This window comes from Thermobia domestica, chromosome 16 (assembly GCF_964235325.1).
Source record: "Thermobia domestica chromosome 16, izTheDome1.hap1.1, whole genome shotgun sequence".
Taxonomy (NCBI): Eukaryota; Metazoa; Arthropoda; class Insecta; order Zygentoma; family Lepismatidae; genus Thermobia; species Thermobia domestica.
The window spans coordinates 135,150,549-135,175,516 of NC_137469.1; the positions used below are offsets into that span (position 1 = coordinate 135,150,549).

Below are 24,968 nucleotides of genomic sequence, written 5' to 3' on the forward strand. Positions count from 1 at the left end.
TGAAACTTGTCGAAACCAGTTGAGAAAAAGGCCTCGTTGTGTTAAGCCGGGTGAGTGTCAGTGTGTGATAATGCCGTATTCGATACCCGAGCGTGTTGCCATTGTTGAAGGGTTCATTCTCACTGGATCTTTTGTGAAAACAAAGAATTTGTTTCGGGAGAAATTTCCAGGACGTTCTGTGCCAGCAAAAAGCACCATTCAGGAATTGATTGAAAAATGGCGGCGTACAGGATCGGTTCAAAATGCTCCCAGGAACAGACGACCATCTGTCTGCACACCTGAATTAAAGATGCAGGTGGAGGAGATAATGACAAGAAGTCCTCGAAAGTCAACCAGGAGATTGAGTCAACAGGTTCATGCGAGTGAGAGAAGTTGCAGACGTGTTTTAAGGGGACTGAAGTTAAAACCGTACCGGATAAGTGTTGTGCAAGAACTGAAGAGGCCTGACCTGCAGAAGAGGGTGCATTTCTGTTCATGGCTGTTGAGCAATTTTGCCAGTGGTTTCTTGGATCCACTAATGCTCATCATGAGTGACGAGGCGTGGTTCCACCTGTCTGGGTACGTAAATTCCCAAAACAACCGGTATTAGTCGACAGAAAATCCACACGCAATCCACCAGGTACCCTTGCATGATGAGAAGATTGGTATTTGGTGTGCCATTTCCGCCACACGCGTTATTGGGCCCATATTCTTTGAGACGACAGTGAACAGTGGCGTGTATATGGGAATCCTGGAGGAGTTTTATACACACTTGACCGAAGAGGAGCGTCAGTTATGTTACTTTCAGCAGGATGGTGCAACATGCCACATATCAGCTACATCATTGTCCCTTGTGCATGAGATGTTTACACCAGAGAGGACAATCAGCAAAGGCTTGTGGCCTCCTCGGTCAGCAGACTTGTCCACGTGTGACTTTTACTTATAAGGACTGTTAAAGGGAAGAGTATACGAAACAAATCCACACACAATTGAAGAACTCAATATCAGGATCCAGGATGTCACCAATAGCATTACAACACAAGAACTGACAAGGGTATATATGAATCTCCTCAATCGTGCTCACATGTGTGTTGAAGTGGGCGGAGGACACTTTCAGCACCTGCTGTGAAGGTGAGTAGTCATATACAATACATTACATTTCATTTATGTGTTGTAGTTAATCATATTCAATACATTACATTTCATTTTATGTGTTCACTTTACGGGCCGGTTTTACGTGCCACACCCTGTAGTTCATTTACAAGCAAACCGCGAAAATTTTCGGGGGACCCGGGTCCTGCCGTGGATACATGCCTAATGCCCAGCGGATATTTACAAAGTATTTCGTCTCGTTTAAGGAAAATTCTTGCTGGACAACATTTCCACGATAACGAATATGGAATGTGGTTTTAACAACAGGAGCTAGTATTTTGACTGTGGAATGCAGAAGTTAGTACCATGTATTCGATAAATAGCGGCAATTACGTCGAAAAACCTTGTATCACTAAATATCTTATAGTAGACATTTTGCAAATACGCATTTTTGTACAAATACCTTTGTAACTTTACTTTCCGGATCTCCCTCGTATTTAGGTAACTAGAAACAAAAGGTACAATTTATCCTGTAATATTTATTATGTGATAATCTTGCAGACAAGCCTTACAAACGTTAATTTACCAATGTTTCTATAAGAATATTATAAAAAATATTACAAATCACAAAAGTGTTCTCCAACAACAATCATAACAAATATAACATCAAAGATGAAATAGTATGTGTATAAAAAGAAAATAAAACCATAATTAATTGATAAAAAACAAGATACTTTTATATACAGAAAACAGAGAGGAACCAATCATTTGTTGTTCACCATTGACCCAGTTTCCATTGGAATATCTAAAATCAAATACAATATTAAAATTATTTTCAGAAGTTATAAAACAACCAAATACACAAAAAATATGTCAACGAATAACATTACCAAAATAAACAAAAGCCATGATTTCAACCACATTTATGGCATAAGCTAATCCTGTGGCAGATTATATAGAATATCGAAACCCAGAATTATATATCTATGTTTCTAGTAAATACACTAGAAACATAATGCACATAGGAACAACAGATGGCAGGACGTCCAATCAAGTATATTTGTGAAAATTCATAAACGCACTACACTGTTTAATGGAGGATTATAGAAAGTATAACACATTGTTTGTTACTTGGTATAAATGTCAAATATACCGCGTAAAGCTTTAGTCAGAGCAACAATAAGTGGTTCTGCGTAATCGCTAATGGTCTTGCCTTTGGTGCGAGTGGTCCCGGGTTCGATGCAAGGTGGAACTCTCAATCGAAAAAGTATAGAAGGTTTTTCATGCTATCCATCTGCGAAGTTTTACTCGTTCATACCAGTCAAATACTGGGATGATACTTCACACAATGAACCCAAGCTGCTTCCTCCGTTCCCCATTCATTTCTTCTCAATTGCCCGGACAGTGTGATCACCGAGGGACGTCATTGCTTATATGGACGAGCTAACATGGTAACAGATGCTGAAAAGACCAGAAATCTACTTCCTAATCCTATTCATAGCAAAAATTATCGATTTATACAAATTCTCACTGTCAGTTATTAGACAATAGGAAGCATTAGTCTTGATACTGAACAACAGTAACAGTGGTAAACAAATAGAGTTGTTTTAAGACTTCATTTTCTGTTGTATAGATACATTTCATTTGTATACACCCTCCATTCCAAAAGAAACCGAACGTTTTAAAAAAACAAAAAAGCAATGTACATTTTGGAACAAATCATTTTTATGAATCAATGTATTCCTCTTCTGCATCGATACACATATTTGCACGCTCCAACAAGTTCCCAAACGACTTCTCCATGTCCTTTATTGGAATGGTCTTTAGGACGGCGGTCGTCGCCTTCTCAATGGCATCAATCGATGCGTGCCACTTTCCTTTCATCGCCAAATGCAGTTTCGGGAACAGATAGAAATCGCACGGAGCGAGATCTGGTGAATAGGGCGGATGATGCAACCGAATAATGTGACTTTTGACCAAAAATTCAGTTACAAGTCGTGAACGATGTGATGGTGCATTATCGTCCAAAAGAGTCCAACTGCTGATTTCGCGATATTCGGGCCGAATACGACGTATTCTTGCCAGCAAACGCCTCATGACGCCCAAGTAAAACTCTCCAGTGACTGTCTGGCCGGGCGGAACAAATTCTTTGTGGATAATTCCTTTTGAATCGTAAAAACAAATCAGCATCACCTTAACTTTTGACTTCACCAAGCGATTTTTTTTGGGTGTTCCTTCATCCGGCGCTCTCCATTCAGCACTTTGCCGCTTTGTTTCGGGCTCATATTCAAAACGCCACGTCTCGTCACCAGTTACAATCGATTTCAAGAAGTTTCGATCCTGCCGAGCACTTTTAACGATGTCTTTGCAATGCACAATTCGATCAACTTTTTGGTCTTCGGTGAGTTTGTGTGGTACAAACCGCGAATTAACCTTCTTAAGGCCCAAAACTTCGGTCAAAATGCGGTATGCGGTTGTTTGAGGAATGCCTAATTCCATTTCAATAACTTTCACCGACGATTTTTTGTTATGTTTGATGAATTCACTCACTTTTTCGATGTTTTCTTCCGATAATCCGGTTCTGGGACGGCCTGATCTTTCGTCATCATCCAGCGTCTCTCTACCCGATTTGAATCACCTGAACCACTCGTAAACTTGCGTACGGGATAGACACTCATCACCATATGGATTTTGTAGCATTTGGTGCGTTTCACTAAAAGTTTTACCCAGTTTAACACAAAACTCAATTGCAGCTCGTTGTTTGAAACTCATTTTCCGACCGATGTACACAACACACTGACAGTTGAAACGCAATAACTTTGTTGCCGTGCATCCAAATGTCATGACATTTATACCAGTTGTCAATGAGGGACTACGCCATCTACCGGTAAAATATTACAACAGATGGCACTAGTGGTACTATTTGTTTTCAAAAGTTCGGTTTCTTTTGGAATGGAGGGTGTATATACACACTAAATCATTTTGATGAAATATACAATTTGTCAACCTCCCGTACATTAATATAATACTGAAGAAGGATGAGCGGTAACAGGAAATGTTTGCAACTAGTAGTGGCGTATTTACGATTTTGTTTCAGGAGGGCTTTGCTAACTTTCGGGGGGAGGGGCTTTGCCTGGAAATGTGAAAATTCAGCAAGATATTTCATTTCCTTTACTATACTAAGTAAGATTTCGGGGGGAGGGTTAAGCCCGGAAGCCACCCTCCTAAATACGCCACTGGCAACTAGTATAGTGTTTTCGGAAAATAACTATACACTTATATAAACATATTGAGCGATTCTGTTCCGTACGCTGCAACAAATGTTTCCTGCACAAGTTAGTGAAAACGAAATGAAATCTTTCAGTTTAGCGTCCAACGGTTCTCAATCTTAGGTTAAGGGAGACAAATGATTAAAGCAAATGAATGAATGATAATTAAGAATCGGTGTAGTGAGAATACGGGAGGAAATGGGAAAACCCTGAGAAAACTCACGGACATGATATTGTCCACCACAAACTTACTTATCCGGGATCGAACCAGGGAGCCCACTCACCAGCGATAAGCGCCCTACCATTAAGCCATCATGCCTCTAAAAAAATCGATAATTCTGTGCCGTGTGCAGTTTGTTTCCGCCAGATAGTCAAGCTAGTGACCTTGTAAAACAAGATGGTGCCTCGTTCTTTGTTGTCCCAAGTATGTTCATCGGATTAGATTGAGACTGTTTTCTTTATGCAATCAGAATGGTACTAATTTTAAAATAGTGATTATTTATTTATTTATTGAAACAGAACACAACAGGTATTATACCCAATTACAGTGTTCATCTTTTATGAAATAATATATTTACAATTTCCCTTTTAAACCTTGTGAGGCAATCAGCGTAAATATCTATATTATTTGTCATTTTTAAGAGTCTGTTGTAGGTTGCACTAATCCTCCATGTTGGCGACTTATTTAGGATATTAGCCCTTGCTTTTGCACAATAAAAGAAGTTATAGTTTTCTGGACGTGTTTTTCTACCTGGAACGTTTATTTGAAAGCTCGAAAGCTATTATTTATCGTTGATCAGCTTTTCTTGAATATACTGAGTACTCACAAAAAGTGAAAGATCAATTTTAAATTAGATTTCCAAATACACCCGTTTCTAATCGGTTATAAAATTGGTAATGATCTACCAACAAACTTCATATCACACATGGAATTTTTCTACATTGTCAGAAGACTGTGCTTTAAGATTGCATTCTTGAAAAGAAGTATATTTGGGCCAATGTTCTTAACAAAAATGTAAAATTATTGCAAAATCATTAACCAGTTCAACCAAGAACGGAATCAATAATAATCTTGAATTCAATAATATAACACAAGAACATACAGAGCGAGTGAATCCACGAAATTACTGCAAAAGGTTTTTTGATGTCAAATTATTTCTAATCACTTTTAGCCGCTATATTCTGTGAACTTAAAAAAAAAACCGATTTTACTTATGGGGCTATGTAGTAAGTAATGTTTATTAAAGGAACCCCCACATGCTCTAGGTGCTTCGAAACTTTTATTCGTAATTTTATCAGGATCATTCAACATATACCGGTACTAAGGAAGTAAACAGACAATGTGATCAATGATCCAATTTTCTTATTTCCTTCCCTATTAGATGCGTATTTCCTTTGAAATTTGTTTGTTATTTATAAAGATTATTACCTTATTAGCATATATCAGCTCTCATTTGAGGTCGAATAGTTTTTTATTTCTCACCAGATGTTTGGCGTTAACAGCAACGCTACTAGACTAGTTGTCGCCCGAGGCAAGAACTCACCCTTCCGACTAACCAAACCAAAACGCTCCCCAACTACACCTGATATTGGCATTACTCAATAATTCTAATATTCCATTTTTTTCTTCAAGTGGTAAAGCTTGATTTCAAAATGCAGTACATAATTTAAGTTTTAGTACAAGATAAAATACCAAACTAATTAGTATTTGATTGACAAATAATCTGAGAGTAGCATGCTTGACATATCCTGATAGTCTTATCATAATAACTGAAAATCACATTTTTTTTTTTTTGAATTATATTGGGATATGCATACGTATAGAATGAATCAATAATCTATTGCTTTAGAATTATAACAAACAGTCAAACTATTGTCGCGAGTATTATATTCGGACATTTTGCAAATCTCTTAAATTGATGTAAGTTAAACGAAAATACAAAAAGGTGGAACTAAAATTCAACTTTACGGGTTCTTTTGGATGTATTTTTTTCTTTTTCTTTTTTTTATCTTCAAAAGATAGCTTTGAAGCTAACTTATGCTCTATGGAAATGATCCTAAGGTTGGTGAGTCATTATTGTTTTATATGATTCTGAGGTATTTTTTAATGATTTTTAGTTTACTAAAACTCCTTTCCATGCTTTAAAGTTAAAATTAATATTTGTCCAGTCTTGCACCCTCCAATCCGGCGCCCAAGACTCAAGCCCCGTTTGCCCTTCCCCTTACTTACGCTACCGGGGTTAACAAATCAGAGATTTTGGAGTAACTTACTTTAAAAGGGCACTATTTACTGGAAAATATTGTTAAAAAATTGAGATAAATGTTAATGACGTTAATTTGTTCGAGGTGTCAGTCAGATCTTGAATATACTAGGTTGACTATAAAGTTAGTTGATTATTTACAGATTTTACTAAAAATAAGATGTATTTATGGTATTTGATGTGGTATTTATGGTATTATGGTATGAGGCACTTTTTTTTATGAGATGCCTCTACTGCTAAAATTTACTTTGACAAACTAGTTTAGTGTGAATCTTTGTATACTCTATTTGAGATAGTAATGAATTTGTTAGATATTGTTTGAAGAGATGTTCTTGTTCCTGAATATTTTCGGAAGCTCTATTTGTGAAAATAATTTTCTTTCCCAATTAGAAAATTAATTAATTAATTAAAAGAATTAGAACATTGAAAGAATTTAGATAAATTTAGAGACAGTTAGGGCTAGGATTCTTTTAGTAGAATCGAAGCTTTAGATGAGAGTTTTATGGTTTGGAAATTACAAATGTGTTATGATAATTTGTGGCTATGTGATAAACTAATGTATTATTACATATTCACCACCATCTTGTTGCTTGAATAAAATTGTTACTTAAAAATTTCATTCTTTGTGTTTAATCTTTGTTGAATTATAAAGGTGACCAAGAAAGTGCTGTCGCTTTTTCACCCACCACCTTCGAACATCGATATGCCACCTAAAACATACCTGGAAGATCAAAAATAGACCCCATCAGCATCGACGACCTTCTGCCAACGTTCTGGAAGGCCACGGAAACAATCGCGGTAAAACTTAGTGGGCCATGAAGCAAACAAGGTATCAAGTGCATATTGCACCTCTACTAGGGATTTCAACTCGCGTCGTCTAAGGTGATTGTCCAAGAAATGGAATAGGTGATAATCGGACGGTGTAATGTCCGGAAAGTATGGCGGATGCAATAGTGTTTCCCATCCAAGGCGTAGAATGATGTCCCGGGTCATCCTGGCCACATCGTAGCCACGTGGGGCTTAGCGTTGTCCTGTGACAGGAGGACTCCTTTGCGATTCAGAAGTGCTGGCTCCAGAGATTTGAGCTTTTCTTGAACACGGCTTAACTGCTGGCATTATACAGTTGCATTGATGCTGTGATCAGCTGGTAGCAGTTCCCGATGCGCGATGCCGCGAGCAGTCCACCAAACACTCAAGAGGATCTTCTGATGCAGTGCTGGTTTCGGCTGTTTTGGAACCGGTTCATGGGATGCTAACCAATAATGACGGCGCCGTGGAACTTCGTACAGGTTCCACTTCTCATCAAATGTCAAGTAGATACCCTCACAAAAGGCCTGGCATATCTTCCGTCCTGCTGCAGCGGCGTTTGACCCTAGTTTGAACTCGTACAGCATACACGTCCTTATGACGCTCTATGGAGGTCTCATGTTCACTCTGTCCTTATGTAAATTCACGGTGTAATTGAACTACCACTTCAAGGAAGTATGTTGGATATACTCACACGAACAACTGACCTTCGCCTTGTCTTCATTCGTATGCAAGTCACGGTGTGAGGGCAAATTGAACACAGAGCTGCACAAAATGCGACAGAACTTTCTTGGTTACGTCTATAGTAGAAATGAAAACTGCCCATCAGTTGGCGGGTTCCGTCTAGTGCATGTAAGCAAACGTGAAAATTCAAAACGTGAAAATTCAGAGAAATTCTTGCGGTGACTGATTGACCAGTTCTTCAGAAATAAACCAATACAACAGCAACAGTTTGTGTGTTCTAAGTAGCATAATTTGCAATCATTATTCATTGGGTGAATTTTTTGTGAAAAAGTGAGGGAAAAGTAAAAATAAATAGAAATGAAATGAAAATTAAATCTCTGAATTTAACGTCACACGATTATGCCTGTTAGGCTAAGGGATACGGATGATTAAGGTAATAATTATGGAAGAATTGATGGAATTAGATTGAAGGAGGAAACTGGAGTACCCACAGACATGATGTTGGCCACCCAAACTTACTTGGCAGCGCCTCACGCACCAGACATAAGCGCTCTATCAACCAGCCACCACGTACCTAATAAAAACTGAAGCAAAAAAGTAAATAAAAAACAAAACTGGTTAGTATTGCTACATTAACATTATCACATTACTTGTGCCATAGGAATTAGGTACTCAACAAACTAGGGAAAATTTTATTTAAAAAAGGGAAAATTTTGATTCAGAGGGAAATTTTCTTCAGGAAACCTATGAACACTGCTTAACAGGAGAAGGATAATTACCTAACCGAAAAGAAAAGTCAAAATAACACAATGAAACATGAAATAACACAAGAGAGAACGTTCGAAAGTCATGATACATCTCAGAACGCTTTGTTTCTCTTTAAATGTCTATTGATCGTGTAGCCATTTCAACTAGACATCAATAATACTATAATTGCGCATATATTTATAATCGTAAAACAAAGAATGAGATCTGTAGAGCATGAAACCTGTTATAACTGGAGGTTTTAACAATGAACATCATAATTGTTGACGTATAACGATGTCAAATTACTAATAAGAATATCTAAAATATTTATGTATGTGTGTCGTGTTCATCTTGCAGTGGATGTAGTTGCGGAATGTGAAACTCGAAGCTTTGCGATTGTAAGTCTGATTGTGCTCTAGACTATCCTCTACACATTCAATGATTTTGAGGAGTTTCGTTCTTCCACTGTGCTTTTTCCAAGTTAATGGTTTTCTCATCTTCTATGAAGAATGTCTTGATGCCAACTGGATTAGCATAATTATGTGAAATGTCACGTCGGTCGTTCAAGAAGCATCTCAAAGCATATTCTTACATGCCCTATGCTGCTGGTAAGTGTGAAATAGCAATATCAGTCTCCAGTTCAGATTGCCATCGAGCAAGCTTACGGTGAGGCTTTTACTCTTTAAAAATTATAATTGCTTTTTCGTCAATATGCAGATAGAAATGCGACCCAATGCAAAGTATCGAAACGATCTTAGTGCATAAAGAAGCGTTAATAATTTCAGATAATAGGCAGATAGATCCTTATTTCCTGACCCATCTGCTCTAGAACAGAACGTGATTGGAAAAGGTCGGAATTGGAATCCTTTGGAACAAATTGTGCTGTCAAAGCAACTAATGATTTTTTTGTGAGCGTCCGAAGAGAGATGTACGTTACCTTGGGGTTGTATATCATGAGTGCCGGTACGTTAAGTATGGCTGACTTTAGAGCTTCAAGCGTTTGTTGTCTCTTCTTTCCCTAGGAAAATTCATCTTTCTTCATCAATCTCTGCAGATGTTCAGCTATTTCGGCGAAATCCTTGACATATCGGCGAAGAAACGAACATACGGAGAGAAAACTCTTGAGTAGCTTCTTCGTACACTGCCATGTGTAGTTCCTAATTGTATCGAGTGCCTAGTTGGAACCAGACATTTCTAAACTTCCAAGTTTGTGCCCCAAGACTATTAACGATTATAAGTCAACTTCATTTTTCAGGAAAATAACTTCTGATCTTTTCTTCGAAACTTCTCCTACAACATATCGCACAGATTTATTACCTTTTCGACAATAAATGACATAGTATAAAGGTCATCGACGTAGTACTGGTACTAGACAAAAGGACCTCGGTTATCGTCAATTTAACAAGTCAATTGAATGCAGTTGCTGATGAAATGTGTCCCATTGCAAGAGTATTATAAAATATAATTCGCAGCCGGAGCAGAGGATGCTGTGTACTCCTTAGGTTTCATTTAAAAGCAGTTAAACAAAATCCTGTCTAAAATCTGAGGATGAATACAGTAGCTTTTCTGCCATATGTGCCAATATATAATCCATAGGTACCACGGAAACATTTAGGGGCAGAGATTGAATGTTAAATCCACGTAAATCAGATAGGAATCAATGGTCTCCTGACCACTTTGACCAATATAATGAGATGATTCCACGTAGATGTGCCTAGAGAGAGAGTCCAAATAAGTTTTTGACACATTGCAGGTAATATGCAATAGAATAGCTTGCTTTGTTGACCAGTGTATCACTTGATAGTTTGATATTGTGCTCGAGTCCTCTGACGAGACCAATGTATGTGTTCATCTAACAGAAGACATCTGGAAACATCTACATGATCTCATAGAATCTCTCCTTATCTTAAACTGAAATTTCGGAGTGGATATTCACTCGGGTGGGATCCCACATCTTCCTTCTCTCCTCTAACTGCTCTATGGTTAGATATGTTCTTTTGTTCTGGCAAGGAAAATATGCTTAGGTAGTTCAGGAACGTCCGTAAAGTTATCGGCTATCCCTTAAAACTGTATCAACTCGCTGTTTCACTGCCCTTGTTTTAGAATTGGGGACGAGTCTACTGGCAACTTCACAATCGCTCGGGACAAAAATTGTCAACGAATCCTCAATGTGTTGAGTTGGTGCAACAAAGCTTATTTCCAGTAATGTCCTAGCAATATTATAATCACACTAAAGTGAGAAAACGAGTTGTATCCAATGTTTAATAAAAACTGAGAAATAGTTTGTGTACAAGTTCAGAATTTCCAGATGACAACTTGCGAGTCCATAATGCTGCAGGGACAAAGTATTACTTTTATAATCTAAAAGATCTCGAGGTTTCTTGTTGGAAGCAGTAATTAGGAAACAAAATGGTTTATGTTTAGTCACATACTTAGAAGCTTATGAGAGTCACGAGTGTAGCCTGTGGAAGCAGATGAATAAAATACGAATGTGTCAAAGAGTTTGTGAATGGTATGCTTATTACTCAAACTAGAAGATCGGCTAAACAATCCTATCAAATAGAACGTGCCTTGTAAGAGGCAGTGATCACAGACCATGTAGTTGTATACAAAGAAGTGCAAAGCTTGTTGCAATAAACATTTAATAGATTTTATGCGCTTTCCAGCATTTCGGAAGAAACGTTTCCGATTTTTCGGATAAAACCTCTTACAAGTAAGGGACCATATGGTTGTCGCGCAAATCAGATGCAGACATACGCCATCTGATTAAGCATGAAAAGATATGGAGAACACAGAAATTTAAGGTGCTAAGGGCCATAGGGAGCGGAGTGAGGGAAGAGGAAACATTGAATGTCGGCAAAATTGAAGAAAGTCAGGAATGATGGGAAAAGTTAATTTCTTGCAAACAGGGAAACAAAGTCAACCAAAAGAAAGAAACTAAACATAACAAGGGCATTAAGGACGAAGAAAGATCATAATCAGGGTTGCCATCCGGACCACAGTGTTGCCAGCGTTGCATAACATTGATATGGAAAATATAGCACAGTATAGCAATTCATGCACTAGGAAAAATATTAGTAACACAAAAGAGAATTGAAAACACTCTGTACACGTGCGTAAAAAGGTTTAACGATAGTCGTGAGTGAATAATGTACATGAGGGAGAACAAATATAGATATGAAAGTGAAGGGGGCACACATGATAACACAGAAACGAAAGTGTTTGGGAGCATCGTTCCATGATGATGATGATGATCGTTCATCACAGATACATTAGTGTTCCCCAGTATTAATGTGTGGCAACGTGAGAACTTTCTCCGCCTTCAGTCATTTGTTCATTGCCAGTTTTCCTCTAGGCGATTAAAAAAGATGATACGCTTTGCGTTTTTCAAATGTGGCTACTCCAATGAACATCCTGGACAGTTTGAAACACCTTCCGCATATTGCTTTGAAAAATGACTCACAGAAGAATGCTGCAGAGACTCGTGTGACCAGCTTGCTTTCATCCGCTGTGCTTACTGCGAGAAATGTTTGTGTGTTGACCACGCATTCATTCGTGATCTTCACGTAAACTGCAATTAAACTACAAATGGTGCGTACTGTTCTCTATTTTCCTCCATTTGTATTCACGCGGGTGTAATATTCACTCACGACTGCGTCAAACCTTTTTACGCACGTGTACAGAGTCTTTTCAATTGTCTTTTGTGTTACTAATATTTTTCCTAATGCATGAATTGCTATACTGTGCTATATTTTTCATATCAATGTTATGCAACGCTGGCAACACTGTGGTTCGGATGGCAACCCTGATTATGATCTTCCTTCGTCCTTGATGCCCTTGTTATGTTTAGTTTCTTTCTTTTGGTTGACTTTGTTGCCCTGTTTGCATGAAATTAACTTTTCCCGTCATTCCTGACTTTCTTCAATTTTGCCGACATTCAATGTTTCCTCTTCCCTCACTCCGCTCCCGATGGCCTTTAGCACCTTAAATTTCTGTGTTCTCCATATCTTTTCATGCTCAATCAGATGGCGTATGTCTGCATCTGATTTGCGCGACAACCATATGGTCCCTTACGTGTTAGCAGATACTTATGGCTCTTCTGGGTTTCATGTTCAACAACATGAAACTGGATTGTTTAACTCTGACGAGAAATCTTAGTTTACCATGATAACAGTATTTGTCATCTCGACGCATCAAGAAACGGACGGATGGGAGAAGATATCGTTGATGAAAGAACAGTGGGAGAACCAATAAACGAAATACACGTAGGAACGAACAATATACGACCGGAGTGAAAAAAAAAGAAGAGCAAGGAGAACAACATGAATGAATCTATATCTAATTATGGAGATCGAGTAACCGTAGAAAGGAAATAGAAAGCTTCAGTGGACAACATGGTGGGATAAGTGGAGGAAGAAAAAATTGCGGATTAATCAAGTCAAGAGCGTAGTGATGTCTGGAATGATAATAGAGTAGGCGATACCAGTCAATCTTAGATGATAGATAGGGGCATAATGTTAACTCAAATTATGGAAACTCAGAAAAACCTAAAGTGCCAATCACATTGATTAGAGACGAGTTGAATACAAAATAGATAAAAATGAGGTTGTTCATTGTTATTATAATATTTAGTTACTTCCCTGATTTGTACAGGAAAACAATTTAGTTATTACAAATGGGGAAGATATTGGAAGTAATAAATATTTCATTCAAATTCTTAAAATCGTTTCGTAATATGATTCATACAAACAGATAATACTCTATACTATTTGAAACTACGTATATTTCACACTTATGCTTTAACAACATACATGCTCTCAGCTTCAGTAGATGAATTATTTTCGTCATCCTTAATTTGCATTACACAAGACAAGCTTTTTAAATGTTGCTTACCTGGATTTTCTGCTGTAATTATATATGAGAATAAACTTTTCAAGTCCTAACCTGTAATCCAGAAGAATGAACTTCAATTCGAGTATGACCTCCTGACTTCGGGATACATCGTATCTCGTTGTGCTAAAGAGCTTGAGGGTCTTCCAGTTTGCCGTTGATCAACTCGTCTGCTGTTGAGTAATCAGGATATATAGCGTAAGTTGTTAACACCACAATCAAACTAGAGAACAGTTGGAACTTAACTACATAAGAAACTATTTGAATGGAACAAGGGATCCTCGTAACGTGAAATCCTAAATTTAACTAAAACTAAACACAAAAACCAAATCAAATAAAAAAAAAAAACTCAAAACCATATAGTGTAAAATATATTCTTTAAGTTGCAGATCTCGGAAAAGGCAAAGTAGTGCACGTTCATGTTAACAAGGAAATAGAAAATTAATGACTGTTACTAACTAATGTATATCTTTAGTCATTATCTACCTTATGCCAACTTGTTCCTAAAAATCATTCTTTATTATTATTATTATTATTATTATTATTATTATTATTATTATTATTATTATTATTATTATTATTATTATCAAGTATTCTGTCTTTTGGCAGGTACTAATGAGGTTCTTCTATTATTTTATTTCTTTTGTTTCTTAAGTTGTTGCTTGGAAATGTTTCTTCCACGTTTCTCGATCTTCAGCTTCCTCTTTTAACTCCGAATATTTTCTTCTCTTCTTCAAATCATCGATCATCGATCTTCCTATTCTCACTTTCCTTCCATTTTTCCTTATATGCGATATGAAGAAGACAATTTCTTCTCAAGATGTATCCAATCCAATTGTTGTTCCTACGAAGGATGTTGGTTAAAAGTGGCCTCTTCTCTCCTCCTATCTGTTCTAAAACGTCTTCGTTTGTTGCTCTCTTTGTTCATTTTATCTTTTCCATCGTTCTCTAACACTACTTTTCGAAGCTCTCTAAATATTTCTTCTCTAACTTCCGTAATGTCTACGTGTCTGGACCATGCAATCTAATACTACAAACTTGATCAACTTCTAATGCTAGTTAAGAGTAATATTCTCTTCTTGAATCCTTCTTTGGCTGACATTTCTTCACATGATCTCTTTGGTGCAGTAAGCGTCTTTCGTCAAAGAACTTCCCAGATACTTGAAATTATCAACCCCGTCAAGTTCTCTTTGTTCTATCGTCACCTGTAAGGGTGCGTTTTCACAGTGTGTTTTCATAACTTTCGATTTTTCGATGTTAATTTCCATTCCATATTCCATTTAATTTAATTTATTGACATATAACACAACAGGCAAAGGCCGAATTACAGAGTTAAAAAGTATATACATTATACAGAATACATAGATTAATAGAACTATTGGTAATAATTACATTCGGCTTACAGAATTAATAGACTATTTAAAACTATTTACGTCCACTGCCAGTACGTCAAGGTTGAAATTTTCTTTAACTAACTTGTTGTAGGTTGCACTAACTCTTCATATAGGAGATCTTCTTAAGACATTTGTTTTCACTGTCGTACAAAAATAAATAAATAAAAATAAAAAATAAATAAATAAAATAAATGTATTTTTCGAATCAGTGAGCAATTTAGTGGATGGTACTTGGATACATATTTGTTCGTTAAGACCAGGACAGTCTATTTTGCCATGAAAGAGTTTGTGTAAAAATAATAAATCAATATTTCTTCTCCTGAGCTCTAAAGTTTCAAATTTAAAATTTTCAGCAAGGTTAATGTAGCTTTCAAATTTCGGGTAGAGTTTTGCTTTCTTAAGTGTTAGAAGCTTAAAAAACTTATTTTGAGTACGTTCTTTCAATTTTCTTTATATCAAATACAAAGCATTAGCTCAAAGTAGTATCAGCTTAGTCACGAAATCAAATTATCTTTTGACACAACGCGCCTTCAATCATAGTCGACTTCCTTGTGATTTCAAAGCTGAACGGCCTGGCATTCGATGACGTTATTATAGGATATATATTCTCGTTTGGTGTTTCGAGAGTATTCAAATGATGACTTTTCTGTAACGGAAATTTCAGTGTTTTTCAAATTCTTGTACCACCGCCTTTCTCTCTGATGTTCGTGAACCTGGCCCCACCAACATCGGCAATAATTTTAAAACATGACAAAAATTAGTTCCCAATTAGTGCTGACGACCTGTAATGTTAAAACAAATTGTGCCATTACACATACGTCAAAAAAAATTCTGGGTGGGGCTAGGTTCACGCTAGCCCCACCCACTCAACCGATCGAGATAAAACCTATAAGAAAGATAGTGTTAAATTAGTGCTGTTGTCGGGGCCGGTGGCAGGAGGGGATCAAAACTTTTGCGGCCACTTGTGAGGGAGTTCCATCACAGGTCACGAACATAAAAAGAGATTATTAGCGACGCTATCTCTACCGAAGGTTGCCGGGATCAAACTAAAAGAATAGTTAATAAACGACCACGAAAGGTCTCGAGAATATCACTGACTTAGAGAGTTGCCTGACATTTAAAATGTAATGGAGCTGAGCAGTGTCTTGGCTCAACGGGTAACTATTAAGGTAAGGAGGAGGTCCGTCCTGTTCAAACAAGGCCCGACCAATCAGGCTGACGGCAAGGTGATTTGATAGAGAGAGAGAACAGGAAATTTGAGTGCCTACGTATGACGTCAACTAATTACAAAGTTCAAAGCACGAGTTTAACGAGATTATAAGGGAGACTGGATTCACGAATGTCCCGCAGGTAATTGCCAGCACTTTGGGGCAGTGGCGGCTTCAAAGGGGGTCACTAGTTAACGTGAAGCCCACACAACTACGAGATTAATTAGCACACCAAAATAATAGAGAACTAGGACTCGTGCAAAAGATAAATACTTGTAGCGGGACGACAACTGAATAATTAGGCACTTATACAACAATGAATTAAGTTAAAGTTAATGCAATGTAAACAAGATTATTAACACGATTAATGGACCTCAAATAGGTAAACTTCACAAGACAAGTTCAGTCTTGGCTATACTTAATTAATCAAAAGAAAGAGTGTTTCATTAGAGACTTAGATAATTTAGCCTGGTAACAATTTAACCGATAAAACAATAAAATGGAAGAGATAGTTATCGCTAACAACCATAGTTGTAGAATCACTTTTAAAAACACAAACATTGAAATCGGATATTGGGTGCACAGAAGTAGACACGATTCTAAGTCGATGCTAGAAGTCAAGATGCACAATTAAGATCACCAAAACAATTTAAATCACTCACCTCTCAATTAAAGACCTACGGAGATTGAAGAGTTCCAAGTGGCCTCTGGAGATGTCGTCGAGTCGTGTATAAGTCGAGTTGAGCTTAGCGTGGCAAGAAGATGTCCACTGCGACCGAGAATTCCTAGAAGGCGTCTGTATTGGTTCGAGCGGTAAAAACCAACAAGATGCTATCGGAGAGCGAAGTCCTTTCTCCAATCGGAATTCCCACGGACGAATGCAGAGATGGTACTGGAGACGCAGAGCAGACAGAAAGGCGATGATGTACTAAACTTCCCAAACAACACTCCTTGATAGGCGTGACTGGCGTAGTGGTTCACGTAACAGCAAGATAACAAGAGAGATGTTCGTAATAATAGACTTCGACGAACGGCTTCTTTGGAGGTACTTTCTGATAAAATATTAGAGTAGGTGAGGTAGTACTTTGAGAACTTTAGATAGGCGTTGTAAATGACTGGAACGCCGAATTAGAAGTAGTATGAGTTTTATTGAATGTTGCTTTTGTACAGCACAGAAGAGTTGATAAGCAATAAGTTGTTATACAGCGTTAAGAGGTAACGTTAGATGACGCCTAAGTCCAGTGGCATATGTGTGAAATTTGAGGGGTCAGCATATGACCAAGGTTAAAAGAGAAATAAGGGCAGTTCAATGAAGAGATCGAAAGGTGACTGCCTGCGTGTAGTAGTAGCGAACTCGCTAGAATCAAAGTTTAGCACAATAACAAAATTCTTACAGTCTTGTACACACGAAATAAAAGCAGAGATGGTTCTTGGTAGGTGAACGGAGATGACGGAGTTCTCCGCAACACGGTGTAAAAACACACTCTGGCAATACACTAACCTCTCTGTGACTAACAGTCAGAGAAGAAAGGCAAAGTCCAGCGGGTGAAAGGCAGAAGCCTGCCCGAGAAGAAGTGGGCCGGAGCCCCCCGACGACGAGCGCGAGGCTCGTGCCTCGAAGACGGCACAGTAATTTTCCCGTCGAAGACGATGGATTTTCCCCAGAGAACAGCTTGTAGAGCTATTTTGTATTCAGGGAGTTTTTTCACACGTTACGTACGTGGGAGTATAGCAGGGTGGTGTCTTTCCAAAAGGGCGGACACTCATGTGCAATGAAATTAGTCTTTGCGTTTAGATTGGATACTGATTATCTAAACGACTATTTAGGGTTTTAACTAGAATAGTCACGCATGCGTGTTATTATAAACAGTAAGACTTTAGCGTTATCTAGTACATAATATCCAAATTAAAAGTCAAAGGTTAATTTGATAATACAAAGAAAATCAGGCGTTATCAGGTTTTTATAGGTTTGTTAATAGTTTCACAGTGATACCAAAAATATAAGTGTTCACTAGACACTTATTTTATACAGTGTCAAAATAGACATATTTAGTAATTTGGAATTGTCAACTTCGGCGCCAAAATGTTAGTTATATGTCTAGCATGTTTTTGAAAACATCTGGGCTTAAACAAAGAACAATGAAAGTATTCAGAAAATAACATCAGACTCTCAGATAAGACACAAGGGTTGGATATTCCCTTGCACGTACAGCGAATCGAAGGTTATAGGCTACCAATTCAGATCTGTTTCTCAAGATGCAAAGAGGGGAGAAAAAGATATGAATTTCCTCTTAACGAGACAACAGCTAACTTTAGATATTCGTCTGGCTTAGTTATTCCACAGAAAGAAAAAAAAATATAAGGAAAGAAATTTAACATTGAATAAAACCTGCAATAATTAGATGACAATAAAGTAATTAAACGGTTTTTAAATACTAATTATGAATTAATAACAATAAGAAAAGCAAAAAATTAGATCGGCCCGAAAGCGCCACATGTCGGCAGCTGCGTTCCTCCCGCGTTAAATAAAAAATAGACGAGGGAACTGAGGGATATTTTTTGTCTACTTGGGCTTATTTTTTTGTGGAAAAAAGAATTGTTAAGTGGCAAACATTGTTTCTAAACTTTAGTGTTGGCAACACTGCTTAATTCTCATACATAGATATATGCAATTAAAATTTCTTAGTCCTAGTTGGCAACACTTACTAATATAAATTTTAAGTAAAGTTCATAAAAGTTAAACATTTTTGTTGCTTATACCAGCAAGTATTATTTTATACACAATTATAGCTAAATAATTGAAGTACTTAAACCCATAAAGTAAAAACCCATTGAAATAATTATCTAGTATTAGGTAACACCATAATTAAAATGACACAAAAGTAGTTATATCAGTAGTACAGAAGTACTAGTTGAAATCCCAAAATAGCTTAAATATGTATTTTTGTGTATATAAGAACATATACAACTATCTAAAGGTCTAATACCTATATCATACCCAAACAATTAAAAAGTTAAAGAAATATTTATATATATATATATATATATATACACCTATAACTAGAATTAAATATGAGAATAATATTAAACTACGTTAATAAACAAAGTTATTATTACACTACCAATTATTTAAATTGATTTTCTCTAACCCATAATAGCTAATAAAATCAATATAATAATTCATTCTAACTACGAAACTATTTACAAAATTAATCTCTTGAACTCAAACTAAGAAATTCGCAAATATATATATTTGCAAGAATTTAAGTTCGCAAAACTCAACTTTACTTCTTTTTATTTTTTTTTAATAAATGAAAGAATGAAGGAAGTTGCTTTCAGAAAAAGACTTTTTTCTCTTTTTTTAAAAAAGGAAGAGAATTCCTTGACAATACAACATATGGATCTTGACTATTGTGGTTAGAGGGTGTTCTGACCTCTCTAGCAAAGTTCAAAACAAGTATCAGGTTTCAGTGTTGATGATCGGAAGGTCTGATTAACTAAGGAATTTATAACAGTGACCTAGTTTTTCTTACGCATTGCTACTATGTTTCAATGAAGTATTAAATTTTGGAACAAAGATAAGGCTTAAACCTGGCATCACACATGAGGTTAGCAATACCTATAATTAACTTGCGAGTAATTACGCTTTACTGATTAGTGCAATATGAGTTTTTAATTAAACATTTATCAAACAATAACCAATTAGCAGCATGGACTATTTTATGGTAGTCCAAATGTCAAGGTGTCTAAAGGTCATCATGGACACCGTAGTCAATAAACATTCATTAAGGATTTTAAATATGATTTCAATTACAATAGCGCCTCAAACATAATAACTGAACTTGATAGATGGCTGAATCACAAAATTTATCATAATACGACATTCACGAGACTTGTTTAATATACAGAATGAAATTCAAAACGTTTATCTTGAATAAGAACGATAATCGCAATTTATCCCATGAGTGAGCTAGTTTTACCACCAAACATAAGAGTATTCTATATCATATTGTAATTTCTCAATACATTCAAATGTAAAGTTCAGCCTTCAAATAGGACTAATAGTAACCTTTTTTAAAGTATGAACACAACTGAGGCAGATTCACAATTATCGGTTAATAATTCACTTAATATATTTAGAAATAACACATTTAGCATTTATCTACTTAATTAAAATATTTAAATGGACACAGCATTGTAAAATTCAAATACACATGAACATTAATTTTATTATTTACCTTGTTATTATACGACTCTTGTCGTCAGAGTATTAGGAGTATTAGGAGGTTCCTTAGAGCTTTTCTAGGATGAAAGTAATTAACCACGAGAGGTAGGCGATAGGCGTAATTCGTCAAAATCTCACAATTAATATTGGTATTATTATTATGATTATGATTATGATTATGATTATTAACATTATCAACATTCTTACATTATTAGCAGAAATGAATGAAATGCAGAGCTAATTTCCAAAATGACATTTATCCTTGGGAATGACTTGTGGTTTCTTAATGCCCGAATTTACTAACACTTTTAACACGTTTACTTAAAAATGATTGCGGTCTCATCTTCAGGGGTAGTGCAAATTTAACAGTTAAGATTTCTCATAATATCCGAAATGATTAAGCAACACTAATTCATTTTAGGGTTTTAAGCAGGAGACAGCTAAAGGCATCAAGGGACTTGTTTCATCATACAATTACAATCTAAATCCGAATAACAATTAACTAAGTACTGGCCAACCTGTTTGTCAGGACGTGTTCGATTCCCGGAGGAGATGCTTATACTAAATTTAACAACTTGAGGATGTACTACATCGCTTTACGAAGTGCAAAATCGCTTTAATAACCCTGATTACATGTAGACCTCACAGCCAAAACACTGGAGCTTCCTTCTATGAGTCTATTATCGCACTTATCGTAAACAACTGATTTTTTTGTAATCCATGAAGGAATACAGGTAAAGAGGAAGTTGGTTCTTCCCAAAACCTCACGCATTAAAATGGAAGACGGGAGGGAGCAGAGCTTCCGTACAGCTGGTGACTTTTAGGACGTTTGCACACGGCAACGATAATATCGGTGGAAGCCCCGATAATATCGGTGTCGGTGTCGGCGTACTTTGCACACGTCGCCGACAATATCGGTGGAAGCCCCAACAATATCGGTGTCGGCGATAGTTTGCACACGTGGCCGATAATGTCGGCGCTGAGACTAGTATTGGACAGGACGTGAAAGAGAGAAGATGAGACCAGCTATCAACAAGAGATATCTTCTTGCCTTGTTATACTTACGACGTAGAAACAGGAAATGTAGATCGTGAAAGCTTTGGGTTCATCCATTATTGACTGTGCGTTATGTAGAAGGTGCTTTTTATACACTATATGAGAAGCACCGCCTCTAGGGTTGTTCAAACACATTAGGAGAAATCAAGGGAAGTGGGACCTGTTCTCTCTTACATTGATTTCTTCTCATGTGTTTGGACAACCCCGCAGAAACAGCGTGGCTTGCCTTTTTCTATATACGGAAGTAAGCATCACGCATTAGTCAAACTCTTAATATGACGCTAAAAACTACTCTGAATATGGTCCCGTGATCTTACTTAAAATACATGGGTTGATTTTTAAAAAGGCATCGTTTAACGTTTTGTGTTTTTTAAACTCCCTATATAAACATCAAGGATATGCCAGAAGTAGGCCTAATGACATGTGCTGTTCTGGAATGAAACCCAAATTGTAAGGGAAGGGAAGAGGATTGCCCGGTAGGATAAAATTACGATTACATTTTTTTTTTTTTTTTTTTACAAAGTCTATTATAAAGTTTAGAATGAGAAGCACATGGGGTGATTGAGTACTGCTTTGCACAGTCTATACATTAAATATGTAATTCCCATTAGAAGTTCTGTACTTCTTAGCAGTGGCGGCTTTAGCGGATAGGCCAGGTAGGCACGGGCGTACCCAAAAATTTTGGAAAATATATAAACTCTAATAGATACAATAAAGAGTAAATATATTTGACACTAGATTGTAGATAATTATTTAACAAACAACATCAATCACTAGTGTAAAGGTAATTTCTCCTATTATCATTAATCAATCAAATGTGTATATGTATCCATAAGCGAGGGAGCGAGCCTACCGAAAATGAAGATCCTGAAGCCGCCTCTGCTTCTCAGATGAAGCTTGTAATCCTTTTGTTGTCTTTTGTTTCACCATTTTAATGTTTGTCAACGTGTAATAGTTCATCACATATAACAATTAAATGTCAACGTTTAAGTAACGTAGGCTATCTGTGCTACTGAAGAATGAGGACGGGTTGTCTAATGTTAGTTGAGGCGTCCAGAATACAAGTAGAATTTCTGATAATAGCTGTTTTAGATATTTAGGCTTATACTAATTACAGGTTTAAAAAATGGTCTTGTATAGTGCAGCCATTGGCCTATGAACTTCTGACTAGTTCTCTCAAAAGTCTTCATACTCGATAATTTTCTGAAACTAAATTTACGATTTTTCTAATTTTGGGACTTCCAGCACTTTCATTCTGAGTACCTCAGTTACTACCAGAGCTGTGAAATTTATTCGAATAAACGTAACTCAAGTAATTTTCACATATTAGAATATTTGAATAATTATCTTAATATAATTATTCGAATAATTTTAGCTTTTTATTCAAACAACTATTTGAATGAAATGTATTTTCACATACAACTTTTGAACGCATATTAAATTTTACAACATACAGATATAAACTAGGAGCACAACCGGAATATATTATTATTATTATATCTGGAAATTAATAGTTTTGTACTGCTTACAATCCACACATAATCCATTTCACATCCCAAGCAAGTAGTGCCTCACAGCTATTTTGATTTCTTCACCTGCATTGAGTTAGCTTTTTACAATGTATTATTTATGCAATCTTCCGCCCTTTCCCCTTTCTATTATCTACCATTGCTTGTCGAGTGGGACCGAGCGAAGTAATCGACACACACAATATATTCTGCACTGTGTTTCTAAAAATCTTCTCCATATATGAAACTAAAAGTTCTAATAATCGGGAAAATTATTTTTTAAAACAAGGACTACAAAAACTGTTCTGAAGAGGTGTGAAGGGCGGTACAAAAACTTATATAAAATATGCCTAAACCTGTTTAGATTTCACAGTGCCGTTTAAATACGTAGATTTCGTAAACATAATATTTTCGTTTCGATGAGAATTATTGCTGTGAGACATTGCAAACTATATTAGGTTAATTCCTGTTGAAACACTGTTACATATCGTATGTACCTGTATGTACATTATTTTGTTTTCCATGCAATTAACACTAATGTTATAGTAGATTAAATGATACGATTTGAATTAGCTATTTTGTTTTACTTGGTCCATACATACCTGTCGTTTCTCGTTTCTTTTTGTCTATGAATTCAAAATCCTCGGCAAGGCTTGCATAAACTTCTCGCCATGCTTTTTGCTTTTCAATTTTGTCCTTAAAAGAGTCTGTTGTCTTATCCCATATGCAAGGTCTGCATTCCACACGTTCGATAAGGGTTAAAATATCATACGGAAAAATTTTTGCCATCTCTAAAATTGTAAGCAAAACTGGAAAGGTAAGAACACAAGAATACACAACCTTTTCACCCACTCACTATAGCTAAACTGGAGAACTCTATCAGGTGGTCGATCCCGGTACAAAGGGGAGAGGGAAAACTTGCAGACATAGTTCTGGTCTTTGTTTCAATTTGCCATTCCACAAATGCTTTTAAAAAATGGGGGTTGCGTTGGAAGTTAGAAAAAAGATGTGCGACAAGTGAAGTGTGGAGTCACATCCCTGTTTTTGAGATCACAATCAAGAGAATGCCAAATGAGTCACTTGTCCTCGGGAGCTTTCAAAAGAACGTTTGATTATCCTAGGTTCGTTTCAAAATAATAATAATAATAATTCTACTTGTCAATAAATAAGAGTATAATCATTGCTTATCGAGTGAGACCGGGAAAATTGTGTGCACACAATTCTGATGTAAATAAAAGAAAGTAATAATAATCAGGATTTTTCCATATGCTTATGTTCACAGAGTATCAAACTTTGAAAATTACGCTTGAATTAATTTCCAGAATATAATAAAACTTAAATGCATTAGTAGATTTAAAAAGATACAAGAGAGAGAGAGAGAGAGAAAGAAAAAAAAGGGAGTAGAAAATAATCAACGGAAATTGGTTATGTAAATTTCCTATATTCTATTTGATAACTATTTAGAGGGAAATCAGTACTCTTCAGACTTCCCACATTTAATAAAGGGAATTAGCTACTCCAAAACAGAGACTGTAAAAAAATAATAAGCTGTTCCAAAGTTGTTTATAGGACAAGATAATAATAATAATATTATACAATTGTAATAGAAAAAATGGAAACAACAAAATTTCAAAGAAAAGAAAAAAACAAAAATACACAGCGCCTTGTCACTCTCTTCATTTAACCCGCTGGCCGGCCGACATTATCGGTGGCGTGTGCATCGAATCATAAGAAAACATTGCCCCCGACAAAATCGGTGTCGGCGGTACCGCCGACAGTATCGGGGGCTTGGCCGACAGCATCTGCGTGTCGGAGAAACGGCCGATAATATCGGTGGCGTGTGCAAGC

The 24,968-nt window shown here is 36.5% G+C and overlaps 1 protein-coding gene across 1 annotated transcript in view; it reads right to left on the reverse strand.

Annotated features, from left to right (window-relative positions):
• Positions 1-1,590: 1,590 nt before the first annotated feature.
• Positions 1,591-24,968, reverse strand: part of LOC145673438 (adenylate cyclase type 10-like) — a 545,310-nt gene continuing 521,932 nt past the window's right edge. Inside the window, exons 24-25 of the mRNA XM_081743142.1 lie at positions 13,784-13,902; positions 1,591-1,876 (exon numbers count right to left, since the gene is read on the reverse strand). Coding sequence (XP_081599268.1) covers positions 13,806-13,902 — 97 coding nt within the window. The 3' untranslated portion in view covers positions 1,591-1,876; positions 13,784-13,805. The remainder of the gene's footprint in view (positions 1,877-13,783; positions 13,903-24,968) is intronic.